The 27,271-nt window shown below is 51.8% G+C and overlaps 1 protein-coding gene across 3 annotated transcripts in view; it reads left to right on the top strand.

Moving 5' to 3' along the window:
* The first annotated feature begins 9,379 nt into the window (after positions 1–9,379).
* Positions 9,380–27,271, top strand: part of CEP44 (centrosomal protein 44) — a 106,895-nt gene continuing 89,003 nt past the window's right edge. For 2 of the 3 annotated variants that reach the window (XM_075347199.1, XM_075347197.1), the window contains exons 1-4: positions 9,380–9,491; positions 11,023–11,142; positions 11,948–12,095; positions 12,455–12,601. In XM_075347199.1, coding sequence (XP_075203314.1) covers positions 11,054–11,142; positions 11,948–12,095; positions 12,455–12,601 — 384 coding nt within the window. In that variant the 5' untranslated portion in view covers positions 9,380–9,491; positions 11,023–11,053. Of the gene's footprint in view, positions 9,492–10,796; positions 10,835–11,022; positions 11,143–11,947; positions 12,096–12,454; positions 12,602–27,271 lie in introns of all 3 variants that reach the window. The other variant, XM_075347198.1, reaches the window with a different exon arrangement.

The raw sequence follows: 27,271 nt of genomic DNA, 5'->3' as shown, positions 1-27,271 counted from the left end.
TCTGAGAAAAAAGGAATTGACTGGTGAGCTTGGGAACTCAAAAAGGCCTGGGCGTCCACGGATGACAACAGTGGTGGATGATCGCCGCATACTTTCTTTGGTGAAGAAGAACCCGTTCACAACATCAACTGAAGTCCAGAACACTCTCAGTGAAGTAGGTGTATCTGTCTCTAAGTCAACAGTAAAGAGAAGACTCCATGAAAGTAAATACAAAGGGTTCACATCTAGATGCAAACCATTCATCAATTCCAAAAATAGACAGGCCAGAGTTAAATTTGCTGAAAAACACCTCATGAAGCCAGCTCAGTTCTGGAAAAGTATTCTATGGACAGATGAGACCAAGATCAACCTGTACCAGAATGATGGGAAGAAAAAAGTTTGGAGAAGAAAGGGAACGGCACATGATCCAAGGCATACCACATCCTCTGTAAAACATGGTGGAGGCAACGTGATGGCATGGGCATGCATGGCTTTCAATGGCACTGGGTCACTTGTGTTTATTGATGACATAACAGCAGACAAGAGTAGCCGGATGAATTCTGAAGTGTACCGGGATATACTTTCAGCCCAGATTCAGCCAAATGCCGCAAAGTTGATCGGACGGCGCTTCATAGTACAGATGGACAATGACCCCAAGCATACAGCCAAAGCTACCCAGGAGTTCATGAGTGCAAAAAAGTGGAACATTCTGCAATGGCCAAGTCAATCACCAGATCTTAACCCAATTGAGCATGCATTTCACTTGCTCAAATCCAGACTTAAGACGGAAAGACCCACAAACAAGCAAGACCTGAAGGCTACGGCTGTAAAGGCCTGGCAAAGCATTAAGAAGGAGGAAACCCAGCGTTTGGTGATGTCCATGGGTTCCAGACTTAAGGCAGTGATTGTCTCCAAAGGATTCGCAACAAAATATTGAAACTAAAATTTTTTTTTGGGTTTGGTTTATTTGTCCAATTACTTTTGACCTCCTAAAATGTGGAGTGTTTGTAAAGAAATGTGTACAATTCCTACAATTTCTATCAGATATTTTTGTTCAAACCTTCAAATTAAACGTTACAATCTGCACTTGAATTCTGTTGTAGAGGTTTCATTTCAAATCCAATGTGGTGGCATGCAGAGCCCAACTCGCGAAAATTGTGTCACTGTCCAAATATTTCTGGACCTAACTGTACGTCCTTCACAATCTGCTTTCCAGGAAGCAGGCATTCATACATCCTGCCCACAAGGTGCACAGACACAGCAAACATTAACTACATCCACTTTCTTGTTCCAGCGAAGTGTCCAGTTGTCCGTGCCTGAGATCTTAGAAAGGAAGCATAGATACCCAGCCACGCACCCACAGGAACAAAACCTAAACTCGCACCTTGTCAAATTGCTAGCCGTTGAGATGTTGCCGTTTAGGCTTGTGGGAACACAGTGTTTCCATGATCTCTTGCCTGTGGCTGGCCCACAATACAGTGTTCCCAGCTGCCAATACTTTGCCCGTTGTGCCATCCCTGCATTACACAAGCATGTGTTAAACAATCTCAAATGTGCTCTGACCAACGCTGTAACCGGGAGGGTCCACCTAACAACAGACATGTGGACAAATTATTGTAGACAGGGACGATACATATCTCACGGCACACTGGTTGGGCCTGGTGGATGCTGGGACAAAGTCGCAAACTGTAAGATCACACATCCTACCCACGCCAAGAATAGCGGGCCCAACTTCTACCAGCATTTCCGCCTCATGATATGCCACTTCCTGTCTCCCCTCCTCCTGATCCTCTGCTGACTTACTCTCCCCATCACTGCCAAGCTGGGAGCTGTGTAGCAGCACTTCGGTAAAGTGGCAACATGCTCTGCTGAAGCTGATCTGTGTAGGTCGCAATCCACACACTGCAGGAGAGCTGTGGCAAGGTATAAAAGAGCACTCCGATCAGTGGCTCTCACCACTGCACTTCCAAAACAGTCTGGTCGTTTGTGACACAGGGTGTAACCTGGTGGTGGCTTTAATGGCTGGCAAGTTGGTACACTTGCCATGCATGGCTCACGTGCTGAACCTAGTTGTTCAGAAATTTCTGAAAAAATACCGTGACTTGCCGTACTTGAGAAAATGTGCCGTATTAGCGCCCATTTCCGCCATTCCACTTCCGCTTTTTCTGGTCTTACAGCGCTGCAAAAGCGCTTTAATTTGCCAGTTACCAACTCATGTGTGACCTGCCCACGCGGTGGAACTCTACATATCATATGTTGGTGAGGATTACTGAGCAGCAGAGGGCGGTACCTGAATACTAGCTTCAACATGCTCGTCAGACTGAGAGTCAGCCACCACACGTAACTGTCGAGTGGGTGTGTATCGCTGATGTTTGTGAGGTTCTTGAGAACTTTGAGTACTGCACCAAGCTCGTGAGCGGTGATCAATCTATTATCAGCTTAACCATCCCGCTGCTGTGTCTGTTGAAAAAAATCACTGCATAATGTCAAAGGGGAAGCTTTGATTGCCCAGTATCTGGCTTTAGACCCATATTTCCCAGAGGGTGATGATACTACCCAGTGCAGCAAATATTCTGAGGCAACAATGGCTGATGATGAGGAGGGAAGACTTTTTTTTTTACTGTGCTACCGAGGGGACTCCCAATGCTACAAAGGGGACTCTCAACCCCCGCTTTATGTCTGTCCAGCATGGATGGGCTGGAGAGAAGGAGGAGAGGTGTGTCAGCATGAGGAGAGGATGGGTATTGATCCTCCTGGTAGGGATACAGAACCTTTGCCTGTATGTAGCTTTGCCAACATGGCACAGTTCATGTGTAATTGTCTATTGCAAGACCCTCGCGTGATTCACATTTTATTCAACAGCGTGTACTGGTTGGCCACCTTTCTGGACCCACGGTACAAGGAGAAATTTCCTTCTCTCCTTTTGGAGTCACCAAAGGGTTGCACTACGGAATCCTTCAAGAGGGTCGTTGTAGTTCAGTTGCTGAAAACATCACCGTCAGACAACGCTGGTGGCAGAGTTACTGGCTCTTTTCAACACGAAGGATTAATGGGGAGAGACACGGACACCAGGTCCAACAGAGGTGGGGGGAAAATGTGTGCAAACTGGGCCATTTTCAATAAATCAGGACATCAGCAAGGGCTATCTGTGCCTGTAAAGCTGGGTTTACACACTGCAACATCGCAAAGGACATCGCTGTAACGTCACCGGTTTGGTGACGCAATAGCGACCTCCCTAAGTCTCTGCTAAGTCGCTGGTGAGCTGTCAAACAGGCAAACCTGTCCAACAACTCAACAGCGATCCGGACCTGCAGAGCGACCAAGCTGGTTGTTGGGGACGTTGATAAGCAGCCTTTTGAAAGGGAAGTTGCTAACAAAGTCTCTGCAAAGTCTTCACACACTGAAACTTCATGCTGCACAGCGGGAAACAAAGGACCTAGGAATGGTCCTGAACGATTTGTAACGATTACAACTTCACAGCAGGGGCCAGGTCGCTGATAGGTTTCACACACTGCAACATCGCAAACAACATCGCTATTGTGTCACAAAACTGGTGACGTTACAGCGATGTCGTTTGAGATGTTGCAGTGTGTAAACCCAGCTTAACAATGCCAAGGAGGGAGAAGTTGTACAACAAGGTCAAGGGATACTTAAGTGACCATACCTGCGTCCTTTCTGACGCTTCAGTTCCCTTTAATTATTGGGTGTCCAAGCTGAACACTTGGCCCGACCTCTCCTTATACGCCTTGGAGGTGCTGACCTGCCCAGCTGCTAGTGTGATGTCAGAGCGTTTTCAGTTCTGCTGGGCAATCATCACTAATGGGCGTTCACGCTTCTCCACAGAAAATGCAGACAGACTTAGGGGTACTTTGCACACTAAGACATCGCAGGTGCGATGTCGGTGGGGTCAAATCGAAGGTGACGCACATGCGGCGTCGCTGTCGACATCGGAGTATGTGAATCCTTTTTACTACGATTAACGAGTGCAAAAGCGTCGAAATCGTATGATCGGTGTAGCGTCGGTCATTTCTATAATTTCAGAAGGACCGATGTTACGATGTTGTTCCTCGTTCCTGCGGCAGAACACATCACTGTGTGTGAAGCCGCAGGAGCGAGGAACATCGCCTTACCTGCGTCCCGGCTGCAATTAGGAAGCAAGGAGGTGGGCGGGATGTTTACATCCTGCTCATCTCCGCCCCTCTGCTTCTATTGGCCGCCTGCCGTGTGACGTCGCTGTGACGCTGCACGACCCACCCCCTTAGGAAGGAGGCGGGTGGCCGGCCAGAGCGACGTCGCAGGGCAAGTAAGTCCATGTGAAGCTGGTGTAGCGATGTTCGCTACGGCAGCTATCGCAAGATATCGCGGCTGCGACGGGGGCGAGGGCTATCGCCCTCGGCATCGCAGCATCGGCTTGCGATGTCGTAGTGTGCAAAGTGCCCCTAAGTCTGATTAAATTCAACAAGGACTGGATTTCTCCGCTGTTTGCAATCCCTCCAGGTGAGAGCAGTTCAAAGTAAATTCCCTCAAAATGTTCATTTTGACTACAGCTGTTAACGTCCACCCCTTCCCATATAAGGCTAGCGCCACACATCCGTGCCTCCGGTACGTGTTTGTCATTTTTTACACGTACCGGCGGCACGGAGACACGTACAGCAATGCTACCCTATGGTAGCAGGCACACACACGTAAAACCACACGGAACGTGTGTCCGTGTGCGTTTGTACGTGTGTGCGTTTTTCAAAGCGCTGACATGTCCGTTTTTTCGCCGGCAGCACGGGTGTCACACGGCCCGCACCCGTACTACACGGGTGTAGTGTGGATGCGGTCCCGTGTGACACGCGCCGGAGAAAACACACGTGTCAGTGAAAAGTAAAAAAAACATTAACTCACCTTCTCCTGCCCTCCTGTCTCCGCCGCTGCTGCCTCTTGCTGCCGACCACCGCTCATTAATCTCATAGAATATTCACTTCACTGCCTGGCAGCAGCAGCAGCGGGGAGACGGGAGGGCTGGAGACCGAAGATCAGCACCACGGACAGCAGCGCGGACATCAGGAAGGACCAGGTGAGTATAATAATTACCGGTTCTACGTGTGCTATCGCGGATAGCACACGTAGAACACACGTGGCCCGCACGTACCAGAGACACGTACTTACCTGCACGCAACACGCAGGGAAAATACGTGTCTCTCGGCACGTGCGTGATTTTCACGTGAGTGTGGCAGAAGACTAAAGCTGTTTCTTTCCTGCATCAACCATGACCAGGAATTTTTGTAAACACTGTGCACATTGTGCACTGGACAATCCAGGATAGTACTCCTACCAAAGTAATATTTGTCATTGGAGACCCTTGTCATGGGTTGTCCCACCACATTGTTTCCCCCCCATTATCATCCACAGCACTGCTCCCCCCCATCATCATACACAGCACTGCTCCCCCCATCATCATACACAGCACTGCTCCCCCCATCATTATACACAGCACTGCTCCCCCCATCATCATACACAGCACTGCTCCCCCCCATCATCATACACAGCACTGCTCCCCCCCATCATCATACACAGCACTGCTCCCCCATCATCATACACAGCACTGCTCCCCCATCATCATACACAGCAATGCTTCCCCCCATCATCATACACAGCACTGCTCCCCCATCATCATACACAGCACTGCTCCCCCATCATCATACACAGCAATGCTTCCCCTCATCATCATACACAGCACTGCTCCCCCATCATCATACACAGCACTGCTCCCCCATCATCATACACAGCAATGCTTCCCCCCATCATCATACACAGCACTGCTCCCCCCATCATCATACACAGCACTGCTCCCCCCCATCATCATACACAGCACTGCTCCCCCCCATCATCATACACAGCACTGCTTCCCCCCATCATCATACACAGCACTGCTCCCCCCATCATCACACACAGCACTGCTCCCCCCATCATCATACACAGCACTGCTTCCCCCCATCATCATACACAGCACTGCTTCCCCCCATCATCATACACAGCACTGCTCCCCCCCATCATCATACACAGCACTGCTCCCCCCATCATCATACACAGCACTGCTCCCCCCCATCATCATACACAGCACTGCTCCCCCCCATCATCATACACAGCACTGCTCCCCCCCATCATCATACACAGCACTGCTCCCCCCCATCATCATACACAGCACTGCTCCCCCCCATCATCATACACAGCACTGCTTCCCCCATCATCATACACAGCACTGCTCCCCCCCATCATCATACACAGCACTGCTTCCCCATCATCATACACAGCACTGCTCCCCCCATCATCACACACAGCACTGCTCCCCCCATCAACACACAGCACTGCTCCCCCCCATCATACACAGCACTGCTCCCCCCCATCATACACAGCACTGCTCCCCCCCATCATCATACACAGCACTGCTTCCCCCCATCATCATACACAGCACTGCTCCCCCCCATCATACACAGCACTGCTCCCCCCCATCATCATACACAGCACTGCTTCCCCCCATCATCATACACAGCACTGCTCCCCCCCATCATACACAGCACTGCTCCCCCCATCATCATACACAGCACTGCTCCCCCCCATCATCATACACAGCACTGCTCCCCCCCATCATCATACACAGCACTGCTTCCCCCCATCATCATACACAGCACTGCTCCCCCCATCATCATACACAGCACTGCTTCCCCCCATCATCATACACAGCACTGCTTCCCCCCATCATCATACACAGCACTGCTTCCCCCATCATCATACACAGCACTGCTCCCCCCCATCATCATACACAGCACTGCTCCCCCCCATCATCATACACAGCACTGCTCCCCCCCATCATCATACACAGCACTGCTCCCCCCCATCATCATACACAGCACTGCTCCCCCCCATCATCATACACAGTACTGCTCCCCCCCATCATCATACACAGCACTGCTTCCCCCATCATCATACACAGCACTGCTCCCCCCCATCATCATACACAGCACTGCTTCCCCATCATCATACACAGCACTGCTCCCCCCATCATCACACACAGCACTGCTCCCCCCATCAACACACAGCACTGCTCCCCCCCATCATACACAGCACTGCTCCCCCCCATCATACACAGCACTGCTCCCCCCATCATCATACACAGCACTGCTTCCCCCCATCATCATACACAGCACTGCTCCCCCCCATCATACACAGCACTGCTTCCCCCCATCATCATACACAGCACTGCTCCCCATCATCATACACAGCACTGCTCCCCCCATCATCATACACAGCACTGCTCCCCCCTATCATCATACACAGCACTGCTCCCCCCTATCATCATACACAGCACTGCTCCCCCCTATCATCATACACAGCACTGCTTCCCCCCATCATCATACACAGCACTGCTCCCCCCCATCATACACAGCACTGCTTCCCCCATCATACACAGCACTGCTTCCCCCCATCATCATACACAGCACTGCTCCCCCCCATCATCATACACAGCACTGCTCCCCCCCATCATCATACACAGCACTGCTTCCCCCCATCATCATACAGAGCACTGCTCCCCCCATCATACACAGCACTGCTTCCCCCCATCATCATACACAGCACTGCTCCCCATCATCATACACAGCACTGCTCCCCCCCATCATCATACACAGCACTGCTCCCCCCCATCATCATACACAGCACTGCTCCCCCCCATCATCATACACAGCACTGCTTCCCCCATCATCATACACAGCACTGCTCCCCCCCATCATCATACACAGCACTGCTTCCCCATCATCATACACAGCACTGCTCCCCCCATCATCACACACAGCACTGCTCCCCCCATCAACACACACAGCACTGCTCCCCCCATCATACACAGCACTGCTTCCCCCCATCATCATACACAGCACTGCTCCCCATCATCATACACAGCACTGCTCCCCCCATCATCATACACAGCACTGCTCCCCCCCATCATACACAGCACTGCTTCCCCCCATCATCATACACAGCACTGCTCCCCCCTATCATCATACACAGCACTGCTCCCCCCTATCATCATACACAGCACTGCTCCCCCCTATCATCATACACAGCACTGCTTCCCCCCATCATCATACACAGCACTGCTCCCCCCCATCATCATACACAGCACTGCTCCCCCCATCATCATACACAGCACTGCTCCCCCCATCATCATACACAGCACTGCTCCCCCCATCATCATGCACAGCACTGCTCCCCCCCATCATACACAGCACTGCTTCCCCCATCATACACAGCACTGCTTCCCCCCATCATCATACACAGCACTGCTCCCCCCCATCATCATACACAGCACTGCTCCCCCCCATCATCATACACAGCACTGCTTCCCCCCATCATCATACACAGCACTGCTCCCCCCATCATCATACACAGCACTGCTCCCCATCATCATACACAGCACTGCTCCCCCCATCATCATACACAGCACTGCTCCCCCCCATCATACACAGCACTGCTTCCCCCCCATCATCATACACAGCACTGCTCCCCCCCATCATACACAGCACTGCTCCTCCCCATCTCTATTCTTTCCCCCATCATCATACACAGCACTGCTCCCCCCCATCATACACAGCACTGCTCCCCCCCATCATCATACACAGCACTGCTCCCCCATCTCTATTCTTACCCCCATCATCATACACAGCACTGCTCCCCCATCTCTATTCTTTCCCCCATCATCATACACAGCACTGCTCCCCCATCATCATACACAGCACTGCTCCCCCCCATCATACACAGCACTGCTTCCCCCCATCATCATACACAGCACTGCTCCCCCCATCTCTATTCTTACCCCCATCATCATACACAGCACTGCTCCCCCATCTCTATTCTTTCCCCCATCATCATACACAGCACTGCTCCCCCATCATCATACACAGCACTGCTCCCCCCCATCATACACAGCACTGCTCCTCCCCATCTCTATTCTTTCCCCCATCATCATACACAGCACTGCTCCCCCATCATCATACACAGCACTGCTCCCCCCATCATACACAGCACTGCTCCCCCCATCATCATACACAGCACTGCTCCCCCCCATCATACACAGCACTGCTCCCCCCATCTCTATTCTTTCCCCCATCATCACACCACACAGCACTGCTCTCTCATAATACATAAATACACACAGCACTGCTCTCTCATAATACATAAATACACACAGCACAGCACATCCATGATCCTTGCCGCCCTCCACACAGCACCAACCGTCAAAACTACAACTTGCCCCGCCTCTTCTTCTCTACACCAATCACAGATGTTTTCTTATCTAGCAACTCCCACTTTACAGAAGTGTCATTTGTGTAATACATGAGGTCGCTGATTGGTTGAGAGGATGTTGATGGGCGGGGCTTACTATGGAGTTGTAACTGTAGCGATTGCGAGCGCTGCAGGCGCGGTACTTCCGGGCAGCCGCCGTTATAGGACTGATCGGGGCGGGACACCAGGTGAGGACAGAGGCTGCAGACCGGGGACCGGCCTCCGGCGCCCGCTGTGCAGGGGGAGAGGTCTGCAGGACGCAGCTGCGGTCACCCCGGGGGACCTCAGTGATTACAGCTGGGGAACAGCACGTCACGTGATACATATGAGCAAGAGTTATTTATAATACCCACCGCAGCTGCTGCAGAACATCTTATTGTGAAGTGTGAGGAGGGTCTATGCTTGCTTCACACAGCACATGAGGCGTGTATCATGCTGTTCTGCAGCAGCTGGGGCACAGTATTGTATAACACCGGAGGTGAGGTGGATAGTGGTGGGAGATTCCAGTAGATGATGGTCGGGGTTTTTGCCTCTTCAGTGACGTTATAGGAGCAGCCATGGACGTGCTGGGGTCAGCTGTGTGTTCATACCGGATTTATGTGTGCGCTCCTCCACGTCTCCCATACTGCGCATTCTGCAGTTTCAAGGTTGCTGCACCCTCCTTTGGGGGCCCCTGTGGCCCGCGCGGTTGCGGTGGGCTGCGTCCCGTGCGTGCGGTGGGCCGTGTCCCTTGTGGCCCACGTGGTTGCGGTGGGCCGCGTCCCGTGCGTGCGGTGGGCCGTGTCCCTTGTGGCCCACGTGGTTGCGGTGGGCCGCGTCCCGTGCGTGCGGTGGGCCGTGTCCCTTGTGGCCCATGTGGTTGCGGTGGGCCGCGTCCCCTGTGGCCCACGCGGTTGCGGTGGGCTGCGACCCGTGCGTGCGGTGGGCCGCGTCCCCTGTGGCCCACGCGGTTACGGTGGGCTGCGTCCCATGCGTGCGGTGGGCCGTGGCACACGTGGTTGCGGTGGGCAGCGTCCCGTGCGTGTGGTGGGCCGTGTCCCCTGTGGCCCGCGCGGTGTTCTTCTGATTGTCAGGGTAGCAGTGGTGACACTGAATAGTCATTACAAGTATAGGTATTTTATTTTTTTAACAGCCTTCAGCTCAATCTTGAGCCATGGAGACTTGATGGATGAGTGCTCTGTAGGAAGATCGAGCTTGTCTAGATAGGTCCACCAGGGTCTTCTCCGCCATTATCTTGATAGTATCCAGCCATTGGGTTGCCAGTCTTCCTCTTCGCCTTGTTCCTTCTATTCTTTCATTCATGATGTCCTTCTCCAGTGATTGCTCTCTTTGTGTGATGTGTCCAGAGTAGTAAATCCTGGGTTGGTGATCCTTGCTGCGATCACGTCTGGCTTGGTTAGATTTTTCTTCTTGCCATACGTGGTATTGATAACCTCCTTCTTCAGCACATTGTGAAGGTGTTGATTGTTTATTCTTGTTCCTTTATTGTCCAGGTTTCGCATTCATGTTACCTTAGAGAAGATCATCCTAGGTATGTGCCGTGTCTCCATTGCCAGTGCGTTATTTTTTCCGTATAGCAGTCCCTATGTCCTCTCGGATGATCAGATTTGCTCTGCTGCCCGTGCACATTTTAGATCACTGTGTGATGGAGATGGCGCCCCACGGCCTGTGGATTTGGTATCTCAATGTTTTCGGTTAATGCTCCTCTTATTTTTCCAGGACATTGTCTCAGCTGCACTATAAGGATAAGATGACGACCGGGGACATGAAAGGAGTTCTCCGAAAACTGGAGCAGAAGCTCAGGTCACTGAGTTATCCCAGGGATGTCGACTACACAGGGTAAGATAAGTAGTCAAAGGGAACCTGTCCCATTGTACTTGTACACCAGTCTGTGGACAGCAGGGCACGGAGGAGAAGCTGAGCAGAATGATATATAGTGTGAGAAAGGATTCAGTATCACTTGCATTGTATTCATTGACTCCCAGGTATCTATATGCATGGGAGTCCAGTAGGCGGTCCTACTACTGCTTGTGTATGCAGATATAGCTGTCAGTCACTGAATAGGACCGCCTACTGGACTAAAAAACATCAGGGATTTCAGTGAACAAAATGCAAAGTTTAGTGAAACTTGACCACGCAAATGTATATCGATGTGATCAGCTCTATAACCTCGTGTGGAGCCTTCAGAAATGAATATATTGCTACAGTAAGTACTGTATTGCAGTGACCCTCTCTATTAGGGGGCATCCTCACCACCGTATGTTACAGCACAATTATTGGTCTGACCACGAGTCTCCTGTCCTCTACCAGCGCCTCATATAGACTGTTTCTGGTCAGGAGACTGAAGATCAGACCATAATCGTGATGGTAACTCGGGCTGTCAGTTACCGTGGTAGAGACGCCCATTATACTCTGGATCCTGATTCTGGCACTAACGCTGCATTAGGACTGATATATTGGGAATAATAGCTCTATGGTTCCTAGTTCTGGGAAACAAGACGTCCCTCAGGAGGGTGAGGAAACAATTGACCTTTTTTTTTCTAATCTCATATGACATCTTTGTAATGGTGTGTGCATTATCTGGATGCTTGAGTTATAATTGGAGGGGATATTTTAATAATGTATTTTATTTCTGCCACTATAGGTTGGTGAAAGGAGACCCTGCAGCCTCCCTGCCGATCATCAGCTACACCTTCACTGCTTATTCTCCGTACATTGCCGAGACATTAGTGTCACTAGACATCGAGCTAGCTGCGAAGAGTGACCTGAGATTTATTGATGCCGTATACAAGGTAAATATTTAATTCTTCTAATCAACAGGGAAACGATCGCTTCAGGGGGCTGTTTCTCTCAGAAATCCCCTTCAGAAGCCTCAGTGTGGTGAATGTTAGTCACAGCAGAGAAGATGGACTGTTGACTGTGAGTTTGTGGGTGTTATTCTGGAGAGATCCATACCAGAAGCCCTGGCCATCACGTAATTCCCAGGCCAACCGATCATTTCATGTCACAAATGGCCGCTGATCCACGTAGGAGAAGTCATACATTTATGGTGGTGGAGTGGGAGTGAAAGCTAGCTATTTTATAGAGCAGAAAAAAAAATGTTTTCCCCGTTCAGGACTCTCTGCTCGATTCTGAACCAGTGTCTTCGCAGGTTCTCCGAGATGTCTTCCATTACAAGCCTGTTTTAACAAAGCAGCAGTTTCTCCAGTGCGGATTTCCTGAGCGGAGGATACAGACCATATGTGACATCATTGACCGCGTAGTTAAGAAACACAAAGAAATTGCAAATCACAACAAGGTACATAGGTGATGTGTCTATATTCATGTATTAAGTATTGGAAAGCTGTGTAGGAGTTGTAAAAAAAAAAAAAAAAAAACAAACCCGGTTCTTTGCATTGTTGCTTCCTATTTGCCTCGGGTAATGCCACCAAGACAAGAGAATATTTGACAGGTTCAGTAACATTGAAAATATCAAACTAAGCCTTACTCGCCTTGCCCAGGCTCAGTAATGTCTCTCCACTGCTGCTGTGGTCACTGTTCATCGAATGGAGCAGTTACGTTACTTCTACAGCGCTGCAGACAATCATCAAGTCCGCTGCACTTGCCATCTAAAGGCCCTGTCACACACAGAGATAAATCTTTGGCAGATCTGTGGTTGCAGTGAAATCATGGACATATTGTTCCATTTGTACACAGCCACAAACCTGGCACTGATTGTCCACAATTTCACTGCAACCACAGATCTGCCGCAGATTTATCTCTGTGTGTGACAGGGCCTTTAGTTGACAGAGCCCCTGAGTTTCGCGGATTGCCTGCATCACCAGCGACATAATGGGACAAAATATGTAACAATTTCCTGTTTATGGAGTGAAAATGCTTGTGAAAAACCCCTTTAACCAGTCTAAGCCCTTTTAGAGAACCAAGGATGAGAGTTAACCCTAAAGGGGGCTTTACACGCAGCGATATCACTATCGAGCGTACCCGCCCCCGTCGTTTGTGCGTCACGCGCAAATCTATTTACCCATGGCGCACAATATCGCTAGTCTCCGTTACATGTACTTAACTGCCTAGCGACATTGCTGTGGCCGGCAAACTGCCTCCTCTCTAAGAGGGCAGTTCGTGCGGCGTCACTAAGCGGCCGCCCAATAGAAGCGGAGGGGGCGGAGATGAGCGGCCGTAACATCCCGCCCACCTCCTTCATTCCTCATTGCCGGTGGCCTCAGGTAAGCTGCAGTTCGTCGTTCCCGAGGTGTCATACGTAGCGATGTGTGCTGCCTCAGGAACGATGAACAACCTGTGTCCTCAACAATAAACGATTTTTTTGAAAATGAACGACGTGTCAACGATGGACGATTTGGTGAGTATTTTCCATCGTTCACGGCCGCTTGTTGGTGTCACACGCAACGACGTCGCTAACTATGCCGGACGTGCGTCACGGATTCCGTGACCCCGGCGATTTATCGTTAATACATCGTTGCGTGTAACGGGGCCTTATCACCATGACCAAGACTGGCTACAGTTTGAATGAAATCACGGGCGACATTTTGGCTCATTCGTGAATACCCTCTTTTAAGCTGTTTGTATTAATTTTTTTTAGACCAACTGTACTGGGGAACTGGGTGCTTCCACAACTAGAAAAGCCTTTTTTGTTTTGTTTCTTATTTGTTTTCTTTTATATGTCAAAATCTGTTTTTCCTGATTTCTGCCAGCTTTGAATAAACCATTGGTAAGGTCTTCATTGTGAATTTGCATTGTTTCATTGTCCACTTTTCTGGAGTCCATTAGATGCTGATGAAATTGTTTGTGTCCTAGGAAATGTTATTTTGTTTTCAGAAGTCCATGTGTTTCCAATTTTCCCATTAACCCTGCCTTATTATGGGAATGTATTGCACAGAGCAGGACTTCCATAGTGAAATAATGGCAGTAGAAGAAGTATTTGGTTTTATTTGTCTTCCTTTTATGTTGTTTTCATAGTAAACTTGGCTCTTGGTTTTCCTATACATTCCTCACCTAATCTGTTCTGTCATACTTGGTCCTGCAAATTCCATCTACGGGGCCGGAGATTATTTATCCAGCGCTGCTCCTGGCTTCAACTCTTTTGGTTCCAAATCTGTCCTTTTATAACACTTTGTCATCCACTGTTCATTATAGATCCTGGAAAACTGTTGATTCACTTCCACCAGTGCTAAGTCTATAACGTAGATGCACGAAGTAATTTCATATATCGTGCAATAAGGAGGATATATCTTGTAGCAGGAAAAAACAGCACACCCAAGAAGGCTTGAAGACCAGACCTTCTCCTTTGAGATGTAATGATACGCCCTGATCTCTGCACCTACTATGTAGAATAGAACAGAGCTGAGTATCATCACAAATGTTTTTAGCTTTCATACCACAGCAGTCGGTGTGGGGGGAGGGGAGCAGAGCAGTGTTAGGCTATGTGCGCACGTTACGTATTTGCATGCAGTTACACTGCGATCTGCACCGCAGCATAACTGCATGCGTCCTGCGTCCCCCTGCACAGTCTATGAAAATTATGCAGGAGACAAGCGCACGTTGCGTATTAGAGCGCAGCGCTTCGGCTGCTGCCCGAAGTGTGCGTTCTAAGAAGTGACATGTCACTTATTCCGTGCGCTTTGCCTGCAGCCCCCGCTCTGTCTATGGGAGGAGCTGCAGTCAGAGCGCATGGAATCGTCTTTTTTTTTCTTTTTTTTTTTTTTTTTCCATTACGAACTCTTTCTGCAGCGATTTGAAGCGCACGTGTACTGTTCAAATCGCTGCAGAAATTTCTGCAGGCACAAACGCTGCGTGCGCACATAGCGTTGCCTCTAAAGCTCACAGTATTGTCGGCTCAGCTTTACCGTTCACAGGAGTCCAATGGGAGACCCTATTACTGTCTGACATCTAATATAGAATAACCTATAATGAAAGAATTATAATTTTTTTTTACGATTCCTCCCACAAACCTTTGTCTTTTTTTTTTTTTTTTTTTCAGCTTCTCCCACACTGTGAAATAATGCCAACACACCAGACATGTTTAATGCAGCAGATTTATTTTTAAAAACCCTTTTGCACGGCCATTAATCAGCCGACAGAATGATCATATTAAGCCATTTATTTCCATTTCTTTGTCGCTCCATTGGGAGACCCAGACAATTGGGTGTATAGCTTCTGCCTCCGGAGGCCACACAAAGTATTACACTTAAAAGTGTAAAGCCCCTCCCCTTCTGCCTATACACCCCCCCGTGCATCACGGGCTCCTCAGTTTTTATGCTTTGTGCGAAGGAGGCACACATGCATGCATAGCTCCACAATTAGTCAGCAGCAGCTGCTGACTATATCGGATGGAAGAAAAGAGGGCCCATAACAGGGCCCCCGGCATGCTCCCTTCTCACCCCACTCTGGTCGGCGGTGCTGTTAAGGTTGAGGTACCCATTGCAGGTACATAGGCAGGAGCCACATGCTGTTTTCCTTCCCCATCCCTTAAGGGCTCTGGGTGAAGTGGGATCCTAATCGGTCTCCAGGCACTGGGACCGTGCTCCCTCCGCAGCCCCTGGGGAATCTGCTGGACAGGAGCCGGGTATCGTCAGGGACAAGGCCCTGCTACTGTGAGGTACTCTGTGTCCCCTTGGGGACGGCGCATGGAGCGCTTGTGTCATACACGCTGCAGCACTGCTGGGTGTGTTAGTGCGCCGGGACTACCGCGCTGACCGCGCTTGTTTGCCGGCCGCGCTGGTAACTTTAGCCCCCGGCTTCTGCGTCCTAGTACCGCATATTCCCGCCCCCGGGCCTGCCAGTCAGGGGAAGGGCGGGACGCTGCACTGGACGTCAGCGCTGAGGGCTGGAGCATACTTTGTATCCTCCTCCCCCCTCACTTAGCACAGTGGGGCACCAGATTCCCGCAATTTCTAGGGCACGCCCACGGCCCCCTCCTCCTCACAGAACGCCGGCAGCCATTCCTGTCAGCACTTCTGACGCTGGAGAGGAGAGACAACACGGCTCTGGGAGGCCCAGGCAGGGAATCTGGTGGTCACACAACCGCTTTGGGCGGTCGGTAAGGGCCCCCCTGGGCGCTGCAGTGTGTGTGTGTGTGTGTGTTATATATATATATATATATATATATATATATATATATATATATATATATATATATATATATATATAATATATATATATATATATATATATATATATATATATATATACTATACATTTACTCTGTACGGTCGCACTGTTGGTTTTTGGCTATATACCCTCCCAGATTGTACTCAGAGGAGACAACAGCATGTCGTCCGCAAAAAGCAAGGGTGCCAAAGCACAGGCTTACTTTGCAGCCTGTACCTCATGTGCGGCTATGCTGCCGGCAGGTTCCACCTACCCTCATTGTGTGCAATGCTCGGCCCCTGTGGCACTTACTCAGCCGGAGCCTCTGCCACTGGTGGCCCAAGTGGAACCACCTGCTACCACTATCCAGGTGACAGGGACGGAGTTTGCAGTATTCGCTGACAAACTTTCTGAGAGTATGGATAAATGGTCTGCTAAGATACTAGAAGCCTTGCAGTCCAGACCGGTAACACAGGCCCCGGGCACTGTTGAATCATTGACCCCAGGCCCCCCTCGGTTGGAGCAGCAAAGTGCTCCTGGGGCGACTCATAGGTCCCAAGGTGAGGTCTCTGACGCGGACCGCAGTCCCAGACCGCCTAAGCGGGCTCGCTGGGAGATTCCCTCGACTTCATCACACTGCTCAGGGTCTCAGCAGGAGGACTCTCTAGAGGATGAAGCGGAGGTGGCAGATCAGGATTCTGATCCTGAGGCCGCTCTCAACCTGGATACACCTGAAGGGGACGCCATAGTGAATGACCTTATAGCGTCCATCAATCAGGTGTTGGATCTTTCTCCCCCAGCTCCTCCAATTGAGGAGTCGGCTTCTCAGCAGGAGAAATTCCGTTTTAGGTTTCCCAAGCGTACAATGAGTACGTTTCTGGATCACTCCGACTTCAGAGAGGCAGTCCAGGAACACCGAGCTTGTCCAGATAAGCGCTTTTCTAAGCGCCTTAAGGACACACGTTATCCCTTCTCCCCCTGACGTTGTCAAGGGCTGGGCCCAGTGTCCCAAGGTGGATCCTCCAGTCTCCAGACTGGCGGCTAGATCCATAGTTGCAGTGGAAGATGGGGCTTCACTCAAAGATGCCACTGACAGACAGATGGAGCTCTGGTTGAAATCCATCTATGAAGCTATAGGCGCGTCTTTTGCTCCGGCATTCGCAGCCGTATGGGCACTCCAAGCTATCTCAGCCTGTCACTCGCAGATTAATGCAGTCACACGTGCCTCTGCTCCGCAGGTGGTGTCCTTAACCTCTCAGGCGTCGGCGTTTGCGTCCTACGCCATTAATGCTGTCCTGGACTCTGCGAGCCGTACGGCGGTAGCATCCGCCAATTCGGTGGCAGTCCGCAGGGCCATGTGGCTACGTGAGTGGAAGGCAGACTCTGCTTCCAAAAAGTTCTTAACCGGTTTGCCATTTTCTGGCGACCGCCTGTTTGGTGAGCGATTTAATGATTTCATCCAAACAATCCAAGGGAAAGGACTCATCCTTACCCCAGTCCAAACCAAACAGACCTCAACAACGGAAGGTACAATCGAGGTTTCGGTCCTTTCGGCCCGCGGGCAGGTCTCAATTCTCCTCGTCCAACAGGCCACAGAAGGATCAGAGGAACTCCGATGCATGGCGGTCTAAGTCACGTCCTAAAAAGACCGCCGGAGGAACCGCTCCCAAAGCGGCCTCCTCATGACTTTCGGCCTCTTCACACCGCATCCTCGGTCGGTGGCAGGCTCTCCCGCTTTTGCGACGCCTGGCTGCCACAGGTACAAGACCGTTGGGTGAGAGACATTCTGTTTCACGGTTACAGGATAGAGTTCAGTTCTCGTCCTCTGACTCGATTCTTCAGAACATCTCCGCCCCCCGAGCGAGCCGATGCTCTTCGGCAGGCGGTGTGCACTCTGAAGACAGAAGGAGTGGTGATCCCTGTTCCTCTTCAGCAACAGGGTCACGGTTTTTACTCCAACTTGTTTGTGGTGCCAAAAAAGGACGGGTCTTTCCGTCCTGTTCTGGACCTAAAACTGCTCAACAAACACGTAAAAACCAGGCGGTTCCGGATGGAATCGCTCCGCTCCGTCATCGCCTCAATGTCCCAAGGAGATTTCCTAGCATCAATCGACATCAAAGATGCTTATCTCCACGTACCGATTGCACCAGAGCATCAGCGCTTCCTGCGTTTCGCCATAGGGGACGAACACCTTCAGTTCGTGGCACTGCCTTTCGGCCTGGCGACAGCCCCACGGGTCTTCACCAAGGTCATGGCAACAGTGGTAGCAGTCCTACACTCTCAGGGACACTCGGTGATCCCTTACTTAGACGATCTGCTTGTCAAGGCACCCTCTCAAGTGGCATGCCAACACAGCCTGAACGTTGCTCTGGAGACTCTCCAGAGATTCGGGTGGATCATCAATTTCCCAAAGTCAAATCTGACACCGGCCCAATCACTGACATATCTCGGCATGGAGTTTCATACTCTCTCAGCGATAGTGAAGCTTCCGCTGGACAAACAGCGTTCACTACAGACAGGGGTGCAATCTCTCCTTCAAGGCCAGTCACACCCCTTGAGGCGCCTCATGCACTTCCTAGGGAAGATGGTGGCAGCAATGGAGGCAGTTCCTTTTGCGCAGTTTCATCTGCGTCCACTTCAATGGGACATTCTCCGCAAATGGGACAGGAAGTCGACGTCACTCGACAGGAACGTCTCCCTTTCTCAGTCAGCCAAAGCCTCCCTTCGGTGGTGGCTTCTTCCCACTTCATTGTCGAAGGGGAAATCCTTCCTACCCCCATCCTGGGCGGTGGTCACGACGGACGCGAGTCTGTCAGGGTGGGGAGCGGTCTTTCTCCACCACAGGGCTCAGGGTACCTGGACCCAGCCAGAGTCCTCCCTTCAGATCAATGTACTGGAGATAAGGGCAGTGTATCTTGCCCTAAAGGCGTTCCAGCCGTGGCTGGAAGGCAAGCAGATCCGAATTCAGTCGGACAACTCCACCGCGGTGGCATACATCAACCACCAAGGCGGAACACGCAGTCGGCAAGCCTTCCAGGAAGTCCGGCGGATTCTGCTGTGGGCGGAAGCCACAGCCTCCACCATATCCGCAGTTCACATCCCGGGCGTAGAAAACTGGGAAGCAGACTTCCTCAGTCGCCAGGGCATGGACGCAGGGGAATGGTCCCTTCACCCGGACGTGTTTCAAGAGATCTGTTGCCGCTGGGGGATGCCGGACGTCGACCTAATGGCGTCCCGGCACAACAACAAGGTCCCGGCATTCATGGCACGGTCTCAAGATCACAGAGCTCTGGCGGCAGACGCCTTAGTTCAGGATTGGTCGCAGTTTCAACTGCCTTATGTGTTTCCTCCTCTGGCACTGTTGCCCAGAGTGTTACGCAAGATCAGGTCCGACTGCCGCCGCGCCATCCTCGTCGCTCCAGACTGGCCGAGGAGGTCGTGGTACCCGGATCTGTGGCATCTCACGGTGGGTCAACCGTGGGCACTACCAGACCGACCAGATTTGCTGTCTCAAGGGCCGTTTTTCCATCTGAATTCTGCGGCCCTCAACCTGACTGTGTGGCCATTGAGTCCTGGATCCTAGCGTCTTCAGGGTTATCTCAAGAGGTCATTGCCACTATGAGACAGGCCAGGAAACCAACGTCCGCCAAGATCTACCACAGGACGTGGAGGATATTCTTATCCTGGTGCTCTGATCAGGGTTTTACTCCCTGGCCATTCGCCTTGCCCACTTTTCTTTCCTTCCTTCAATCCGGATTGGAAAAGGGTTTGTCGCTCGGCTCCCTTAAGGGACAAGTCTCAGCGCTCTCTGTGTTTTTTCTGAAGCGCCTAGCCAGACTTCCACAGGTACGCACGTTCCTGCAGGGGGTTTGTCACATAGTCCCTCCTTACAAGCGTCCGTTAGAACCCTGGGATCTGAACAGGGTGCTGATGGCTCTTCAGAAACCACCTTTCTTTGTCGCTCCATTGGGAGACCCAGACAATTGGGTGTATAGCTATGCCTCCGGAGGCCACACAAAGTATTACACTAAAAGTGTAAAGCCCCTCCCCTTCTGCCTATACACCCCCCGTGCTCACGGGCTCCTCAGTTTTTATGCTTTGTGCGAAGGAGGCAGACATCCACGCATAGCTCCACAGCTTAGTCAGCAGCAGCTGCTGACTAGGTCGGATGGAAGAAAAGAGGGCCCATAACAGGGCCCCCAGCATGCTCCCTTCTCACCCCACTTTGTCAGCGGTGTTGTTAAGGTTGAGGTACCCATTGCGGGTACACAGGCAGGAGCCACATGCTGTTTTCCTTCCCCATCCCTTAATGGGCTCTGGGTGAAGTGGGATCCGGATCGGTCTCCAGGCACTGGGACCGTGCTCCCTCCGCAGCCCCTGGGAATCTGCTGGATAGGAGCCAGGTATCGTCAGGGACAAGGCCCTGCTACTGTGAGGTACTCTGTGTCCCCGTGGGGACAGCGCATGGAGCGCTGGTGCCACACACATTGCAGCACTGCTGGGTGTGTTAGTGCGCCGGGAACTATCGCGCATGGAGCGCTTGTGCCATACACTTTCCAGCTCAGCTGGGTGTGTTAGTGCGCCGGACATGGAGCGCTTGTGCCATACACTTTCCAGCTCAGCTGGGTGTGTTAGTGCGCCGGACATGGAGCGCTTGTGCCAGACACTTTCCAGCACTGCTGGGTGTGTTAGTGCGCCGGGCATGGAGCGCTTGGGCCAGACACTTTCCAGCACGGCTGGGTGTGTTAGTGCGCCGGACATGGGGCGCTTGGGCCAGACACTTTCCAGCACTGCTGGAGGTGTTAGTGCGCCGGGGGACTACCGCGCGGCCGCGCTTATTGCCGGCCGCGCTTATAACTTTAGTCCCCGGCTTCTGCGGCCTAGTGTCGTTTATTCCCGCCCACAGGCCTGCCAGTCAGGGGAAGGGCGGGACGCTGCACAGATCGTCAGCGCCGAGGGCTGGAGCATACATTTGTATCCTCCTCCCTCCTCACTCAGTACACTGGGGCACTAGATTCCCGCACTTTTCTTGGGCACGCCCACGGTCCCCTCCTCCCCACAGAACGCCGGCAGCCATTCCTGTCAGCGATTCAGATGCTGGAGAGGAGAGACAACACAGGGAGACCCAGGCAGGGAATCTGGTGATCACACAACCGCTCTCAGCGGTCGGTAAGCAGCACCTCTGGTGCTGGCCCCACTGAGTACCGAAGTGTATTTATATATATATATATATATATATATATATATATATATATATATATATATATATATATATATATAGGTTTATAGGCTATACATTTGCGCTGTACGGTCGCTCTGTTTATTTTTGGCTATATACCCTCCTGGTTGTTCTCAGAGGAGACAACATGTCATCTGCAAAAAGCAAGGGTGCCAAAGCACAGGCGTACTTTGCAACCTGTACCTCTTGTACAGCTGTACTACCGGCAGGTTCCACTGACCCTCATTGTGTGCAATGCTCGGCCCCTGTGGCACTTACTCAGCCGGAGCCTCTGCTACAGGTGGCCCAGGTGGAACCACCTGCTACCACTGTCCAGGTGACAGGGACGGAGTTTGCAGCCTTTGCTGACAAACTGTCTGAGAGTATGGATAAATGGTCTGCTAAAATACTGGAAGCATTGCAGTCCAGACCGGTGATTCAGGCCCCGGGCACTGTCCAATCCTTGACCCCTGGTCCCCCTCATTTGGAACAGCAAAGTTCCCCTGGGGTAACCCATAGGTCACAGGGTGAGGTCTCTGACACGGACCGCAGTCCCAGGCCGCCCAAGCGGGGTCGCTGGGAAATTCCCTCCACTTCATCACACTGTTCAGGGTCCCTGCAGGGGGACTCTCTGGAGGATGAAGCGGAGGTATCAGATCAGGATTCTGATCCTGAAGCCGCTCTCAACCTAGATACACCTGAAGGTGACGCAGTAGTGAATGACCTTATGGCGACCATCAATCAGGTGTTGGATATTTCTCCCCCAGCTCCCCCAATTGAGGAGTCTGCTTCTCAGGAGAAATTCCGTTTCAGGTTTCCAAAGCGTACATTAAATATGTTTCTGGATCACTCTGACTTCAGAGAGGCAATCCAGAAAAACCGAGACTGTCCAGACAAGCGTTTTTCCAAGCGCCTTAAGGACACACGTTATCCCTTCCCCCCCCGAGGTTGTTAAGGGCCGGACTCAGTGTCCTAAGGTGGATCCTCCAATCTCCAGACTGGCGGCTAGATCCATAGTTGCAGTGGAAGATGGGGCTTCACTCAAAGATGCCACTGACAGACAGATGGAACTATGGTTGAAATCCATCTATGAAGCTATAGGCGCGTCTTTTGCTCCAGCATTCGCAGCCGTATGGGCGCTCCAAGCTATCTCAGCTTGTCAGGCGCAGATTAATGCTGTAACACGTACATCTGCCCCGCAAGTGGTGTCCTTAACCAATCAGGCGTCGGCGTTTGCGTCCTACGCCATTAATGCTATCCTGGACTCGGTGAGCCGTACGGCGGTGGCATCCGCCAATTCGGTGGTACTCCGCAGGGCCATGTGGCTACGTGAATGGAAGGCAGACTCTGCTTCCAAAAAGTTCTTAACCGGTTTGCCATTGTCTGGCGACCGCTTGTTTGGTGAGCGACAGGATGAAATCATTAAACAATCCAAGGGAAAGGATTCATCCTTACCCCAGTCCAAACCAAACAGACCTCAACCACGGAAGGTACAATCGAGGTTTCGGTCCTTTCGGACCGCGGGCAGGTCTCAATTTTCCTCGTCCAAAGGGCCTCAGAAAGGTCAGAGGAACTCCGATGCATGGCGGTCTAAGTCACGTCCTAAAAAGACCGCCGGAGGAACCGCTCCCAAAGCGGCCTCCTCATGACTTTCGGCCTCCTCAAACCGCATCCTCGGTCGGTGGCAGGCTCTCCCGCTTTTGCGACACCTGGCTGCCACAAGTAAAAGACCGATGGGTGAGAGACATTCTATCTCACGGTTACAGGATAGAGTTCAGCTCTCGTCCTCCGATTCGTTTCTTCAGAACATCTCCGCCCCCGACAGAGCCGAGGCTCTTATGCAGGCGGTGGGCACCCTGAAGGCGGAAGGAGTGGTGATCCCTGTTCCTCTTCAGCAACGGGGTCACGGTTTTTACTCCAACTTGTTCGTGGTGCCAAAAAAGGACGGATCCTTCCGTCCCGTTCTGGACCTAAAACTGCTCAACAAGCATGTGAAAACCAGGCGGTTCCGGATGGAATCGCTCCGCTCCGTCATCGCCTCAATGGCCCAAGGAGATTTCCTGGCATCAATAGACATCAAAGATGCTTATCTCCACGTACCTATTGCACCAGAGCATCAGCGCTTCCTGCACTTCGCCATAGGGGACGAACACCTTCAGTTCGTGGCACTGCCTTTTGGCCTGGCGACAGCCCCACGGGTCTTCACCAAGGTCATGGCAACAGTGGTGGCAATCCTACACTCTCAGGGACACTCGGTGATCCCTTACTTAGACGATCTCCTTGTCAAGGCACCCTCTCAAGGGGCATGCCAACACAGCCTGAACATTGCTCTGGAAACTCTCCAGAGTTTCGGGTGGATCATCAATTTTCCAAAGTCAAATCTGACACCGGCCCAATCACTGACATATCTTGGCATGGAGTTTCATACTCTCTCAGCGATAGTGAAGCTTCCGCTGAACAAACAGCGTTCACTACTGACAGGGGTGCAATCTCTCCTTCACGGTCAGTCACACCCCCTGAGGCGCCTCATGCACTTCCTAGGGAAGATGGTGGCAGCAATGGAGGCAGTTCCTTTTGCGCAGTTTCATCTGCGTCCACTTCAATGGGACATTCTCCGCAAATGGGACAGGAACGTCTCCCTTTCTCGGGCAGCCAAAGCTTCCCTTCAGTGGTGGCTCCTCCCCACTTCTCTGTCGAAGGGGAAATCCTTCCTGCCCCCATCCTGGGCGGTGGTCACGACGGACGCGAGCCTGTCAGGGTGGGGAGCGGTCTTTCTCCACCACAGGGCTCAGGGGACTTGAACTCAGACAGAGTCCTCCCTTCAGATCAATGTTCTAGAGATAAGGGCAGTGTATCTTGCCCTAAAGGCGTTCCAGCCGTGGCTGGAAGGCAAGCAGATCCGAATTCAGTCGGACAACTCCACAGCGGTGGCATACATCAACCACCAAGGCGGGACACGCAGTCGGCAAGCCTTCCAGGAAGTTCGGCGGATTCTGCTGTGGGTGGAAGCCACAGCCTCCACCATATCCGCAGTTCACATCCCGGGCGTAGAAAACTGGGAAGCAGACTTTCTCAGTCGCCAGGGCATGGACGCAGGGGAATGGTCCCTTCACCCGGACGTGTTTCAGGAGATCTGTTGCCGCTGGGGAATGCCGGACGTCGACCTAATGGCGTCCCGGCACAACAACAAGGTCCCGACATTCATGGCACGGTCTCAAGATCACAGAGCTCTGGCGGCAGACGCCTTAGTTCAGGATTGGTCGCAGTTTCAACTCCCTTATGTGTTCCCTCCTCTGGCACTGTTGCCCAGAGTGTTACGCAAGATCAGGGCCGACTGCCGCCGCGCCATCCTCGTTGCTCCAGACTGGCCGAGGAGGTCGTGGTACCCGGATCTGTGGCATCTCACGGTCGGCCAACCGTGGGCACTACCAGACCGACCAGATTTGCTGTCTCAAGGGCCGTTTTTCCATCTGAATTCTGCGGCCCTCAACCTGACTGTGTGGCCATTGAGTCCTGGATCCTAGCGTCTTCAGGGTTATCTCAAGAGGTCATTGCCACTATGAGACAGGCTAGGAAACCAACGTCCGCCAAGATCTACCACAGGACGTGGAGGATATTCTTATCCTGGTGCTCTGATCAGGGTTTTACTCCCTGGCCATTTGCCTTGCCCACTTTTCTTTCCTTTCTTCAATCCGGATTGGAAAAGGGTTTGTCGCTTGGCTCCCTTAAGGGACAAGTCTCAGCGCTCTCTGTGTTTTTTCAGAAGCGCCTAGCCAGACTTCCACAGGTACGCACGTTCCTGCAGGGGGTTTGTCACATCGTCCCTCCTTACAAGCGTCCGTTAGAACCCTGGGATCTAAACAGGGTGCTGATGGTTCTTCAGAAACCACCGTTCGAGCCAATGAGGGATATCTCTCTCTCACGCCTTTCGCAGAAGGTGGTTTTTCTAGTAGCAGTCACTTCACTTCGGAGAGTGTCTGAGCTAGCAGCGCTGTCATGCAAAGCCCCCTTCCTGGTGTTTCACCAGGACAAGGTGGTTCTGCGTCCGGTTCCGGACTTTCTCTCTAAGGTGGTATCCCCCTTTCATCTCAATCAGGATATCTCCTTACCCTCTTTTTGTCCTCATCCAGTTCACCAATGTGAAAAGGATTTGCACTTGTTAGATCTGGTGAGAGCACTCAGATTCTACATTTCTCGTACGGCGCCCCTGCGCCGCTCGGATGCACTCTTTGTCCTTGTCGCTGGCCAGCGTAAAGGGTTACAGGCTTCCAAATCAACCCTGGCTCGATGGATCAAGGAACCAATTCTCGAGGCTTATCGTTCCTCGGGGCTTCCGATTCCCTCAGGGCTGAAGGCCCATTCTACCAGGGCCGTGGGAGCGTCCTGGGCTTTGCGGTACCAGGCTACGGCTCAGCAGGTGTGTCAGGCGGCTACCTGGTCGAGCCTGCACACTTTCACGAAACACTATCAGGTGCATACCTATGCTTCGGCAGATGCCAGCCTAGGTAGGCGAGTCCTTCAGGCGGCGGTTGCCCACCTGTAGGACGGAGCCGGTTGCGGCTCTATTATGAGGTATTATTTACCCACCCAGGGACTGCTTTTGGACGTCCCAATTGTCTGGGTCTCCCAATGGAGCGACAAAGAAGGGAATTTTGTTTACTTAGCGTAAATTCCTTTTCTTCTAGCTCCAATTGGGAGACCCAGCACCCGCCCCTGTTCCCTTCGGGCTGTTGTTTTTTTGTGTACACATGTTGTTCATGTTGAATGGTTTTCAGTTTTCCGAACTTCCTTCGGATTGAATTTACTTTAGACCAATTTATAAGTTTCCTCCTTACTGCTTTTGCACCAAAACTGAGGAGCCCGTGATGCACGGGGGGGTGTATAGGCAGAAGGGGAGGGGCTTTACACTTAAGTGTAATACTTTGTGTGGCCTCCGGAGGCAGAAGCTATACACCCAATTGTCTGGGTCTCCCAATTGGAGCTAGAAGAAAAGGAATTTACGGTAAGTAAACAAAATTCCCTTCTTTGTTTGCATCAACCCATTTGAGGCCCCCTTCACACACACATGCCTCCGGTACGTGTTAGGTCCGTTCCTCCACGTACCGGAGACACGGACACACGTACTCCAATGTTACTCAATGTATTGAGTTACACGTTCGTTTTTCCATACGGTGCGTGTGTCCGTGTACGTGATACACTTGTTGGTGCGTTAAAAACGGAAGCATGTCCGTTTTTCTCCGGCAACACGGGTGTCACACGGAACGCAAACGGACCACACGGAGGTGTTCCGTGTGACACGCGCTGGAGAAAACACATGTGTTTGAGGAAAAGAAAAAAAAACTTTACTCGCCTTCTCCAGCCCTGCAGTCTCTGCCGCTTCTGTCATTTGCTGCCGACCGCCGCTCATTATGCTCATTGAATATTCACTCCACTGCGGCTGGAAGCAGCAGCAGCGGGGAGTCAGCAGGACCGGAGACCGTAGATCAGCACCACGGACAGCAACGTCAGGGACAGGTGAGCAGAAAGTTCCCGTTCTCCGTGTGTTATCACGGATAACACACGTAGTGCCATAAACACGGCTAACTGAGGGCAAAACGCACCTCTGACACGTCCGTGAAAAACGTGCATGGTTTGTCACGGACTTGT

The sequence above is a fragment of the Anomaloglossus baeobatrachus genome, chromosome 1 (genome assembly GCF_048569485.1).
Source record: "Anomaloglossus baeobatrachus isolate aAnoBae1 chromosome 1, aAnoBae1.hap1, whole genome shotgun sequence".
Classification (NCBI taxonomy): Eukaryota; Metazoa; Chordata; class Amphibia; order Anura; family Aromobatidae; genus Anomaloglossus; species Anomaloglossus baeobatrachus.
Note: the sequence above shows the minus strand (reverse complement) of the source record. Positions and strands in the feature narration are given on the sequence as shown.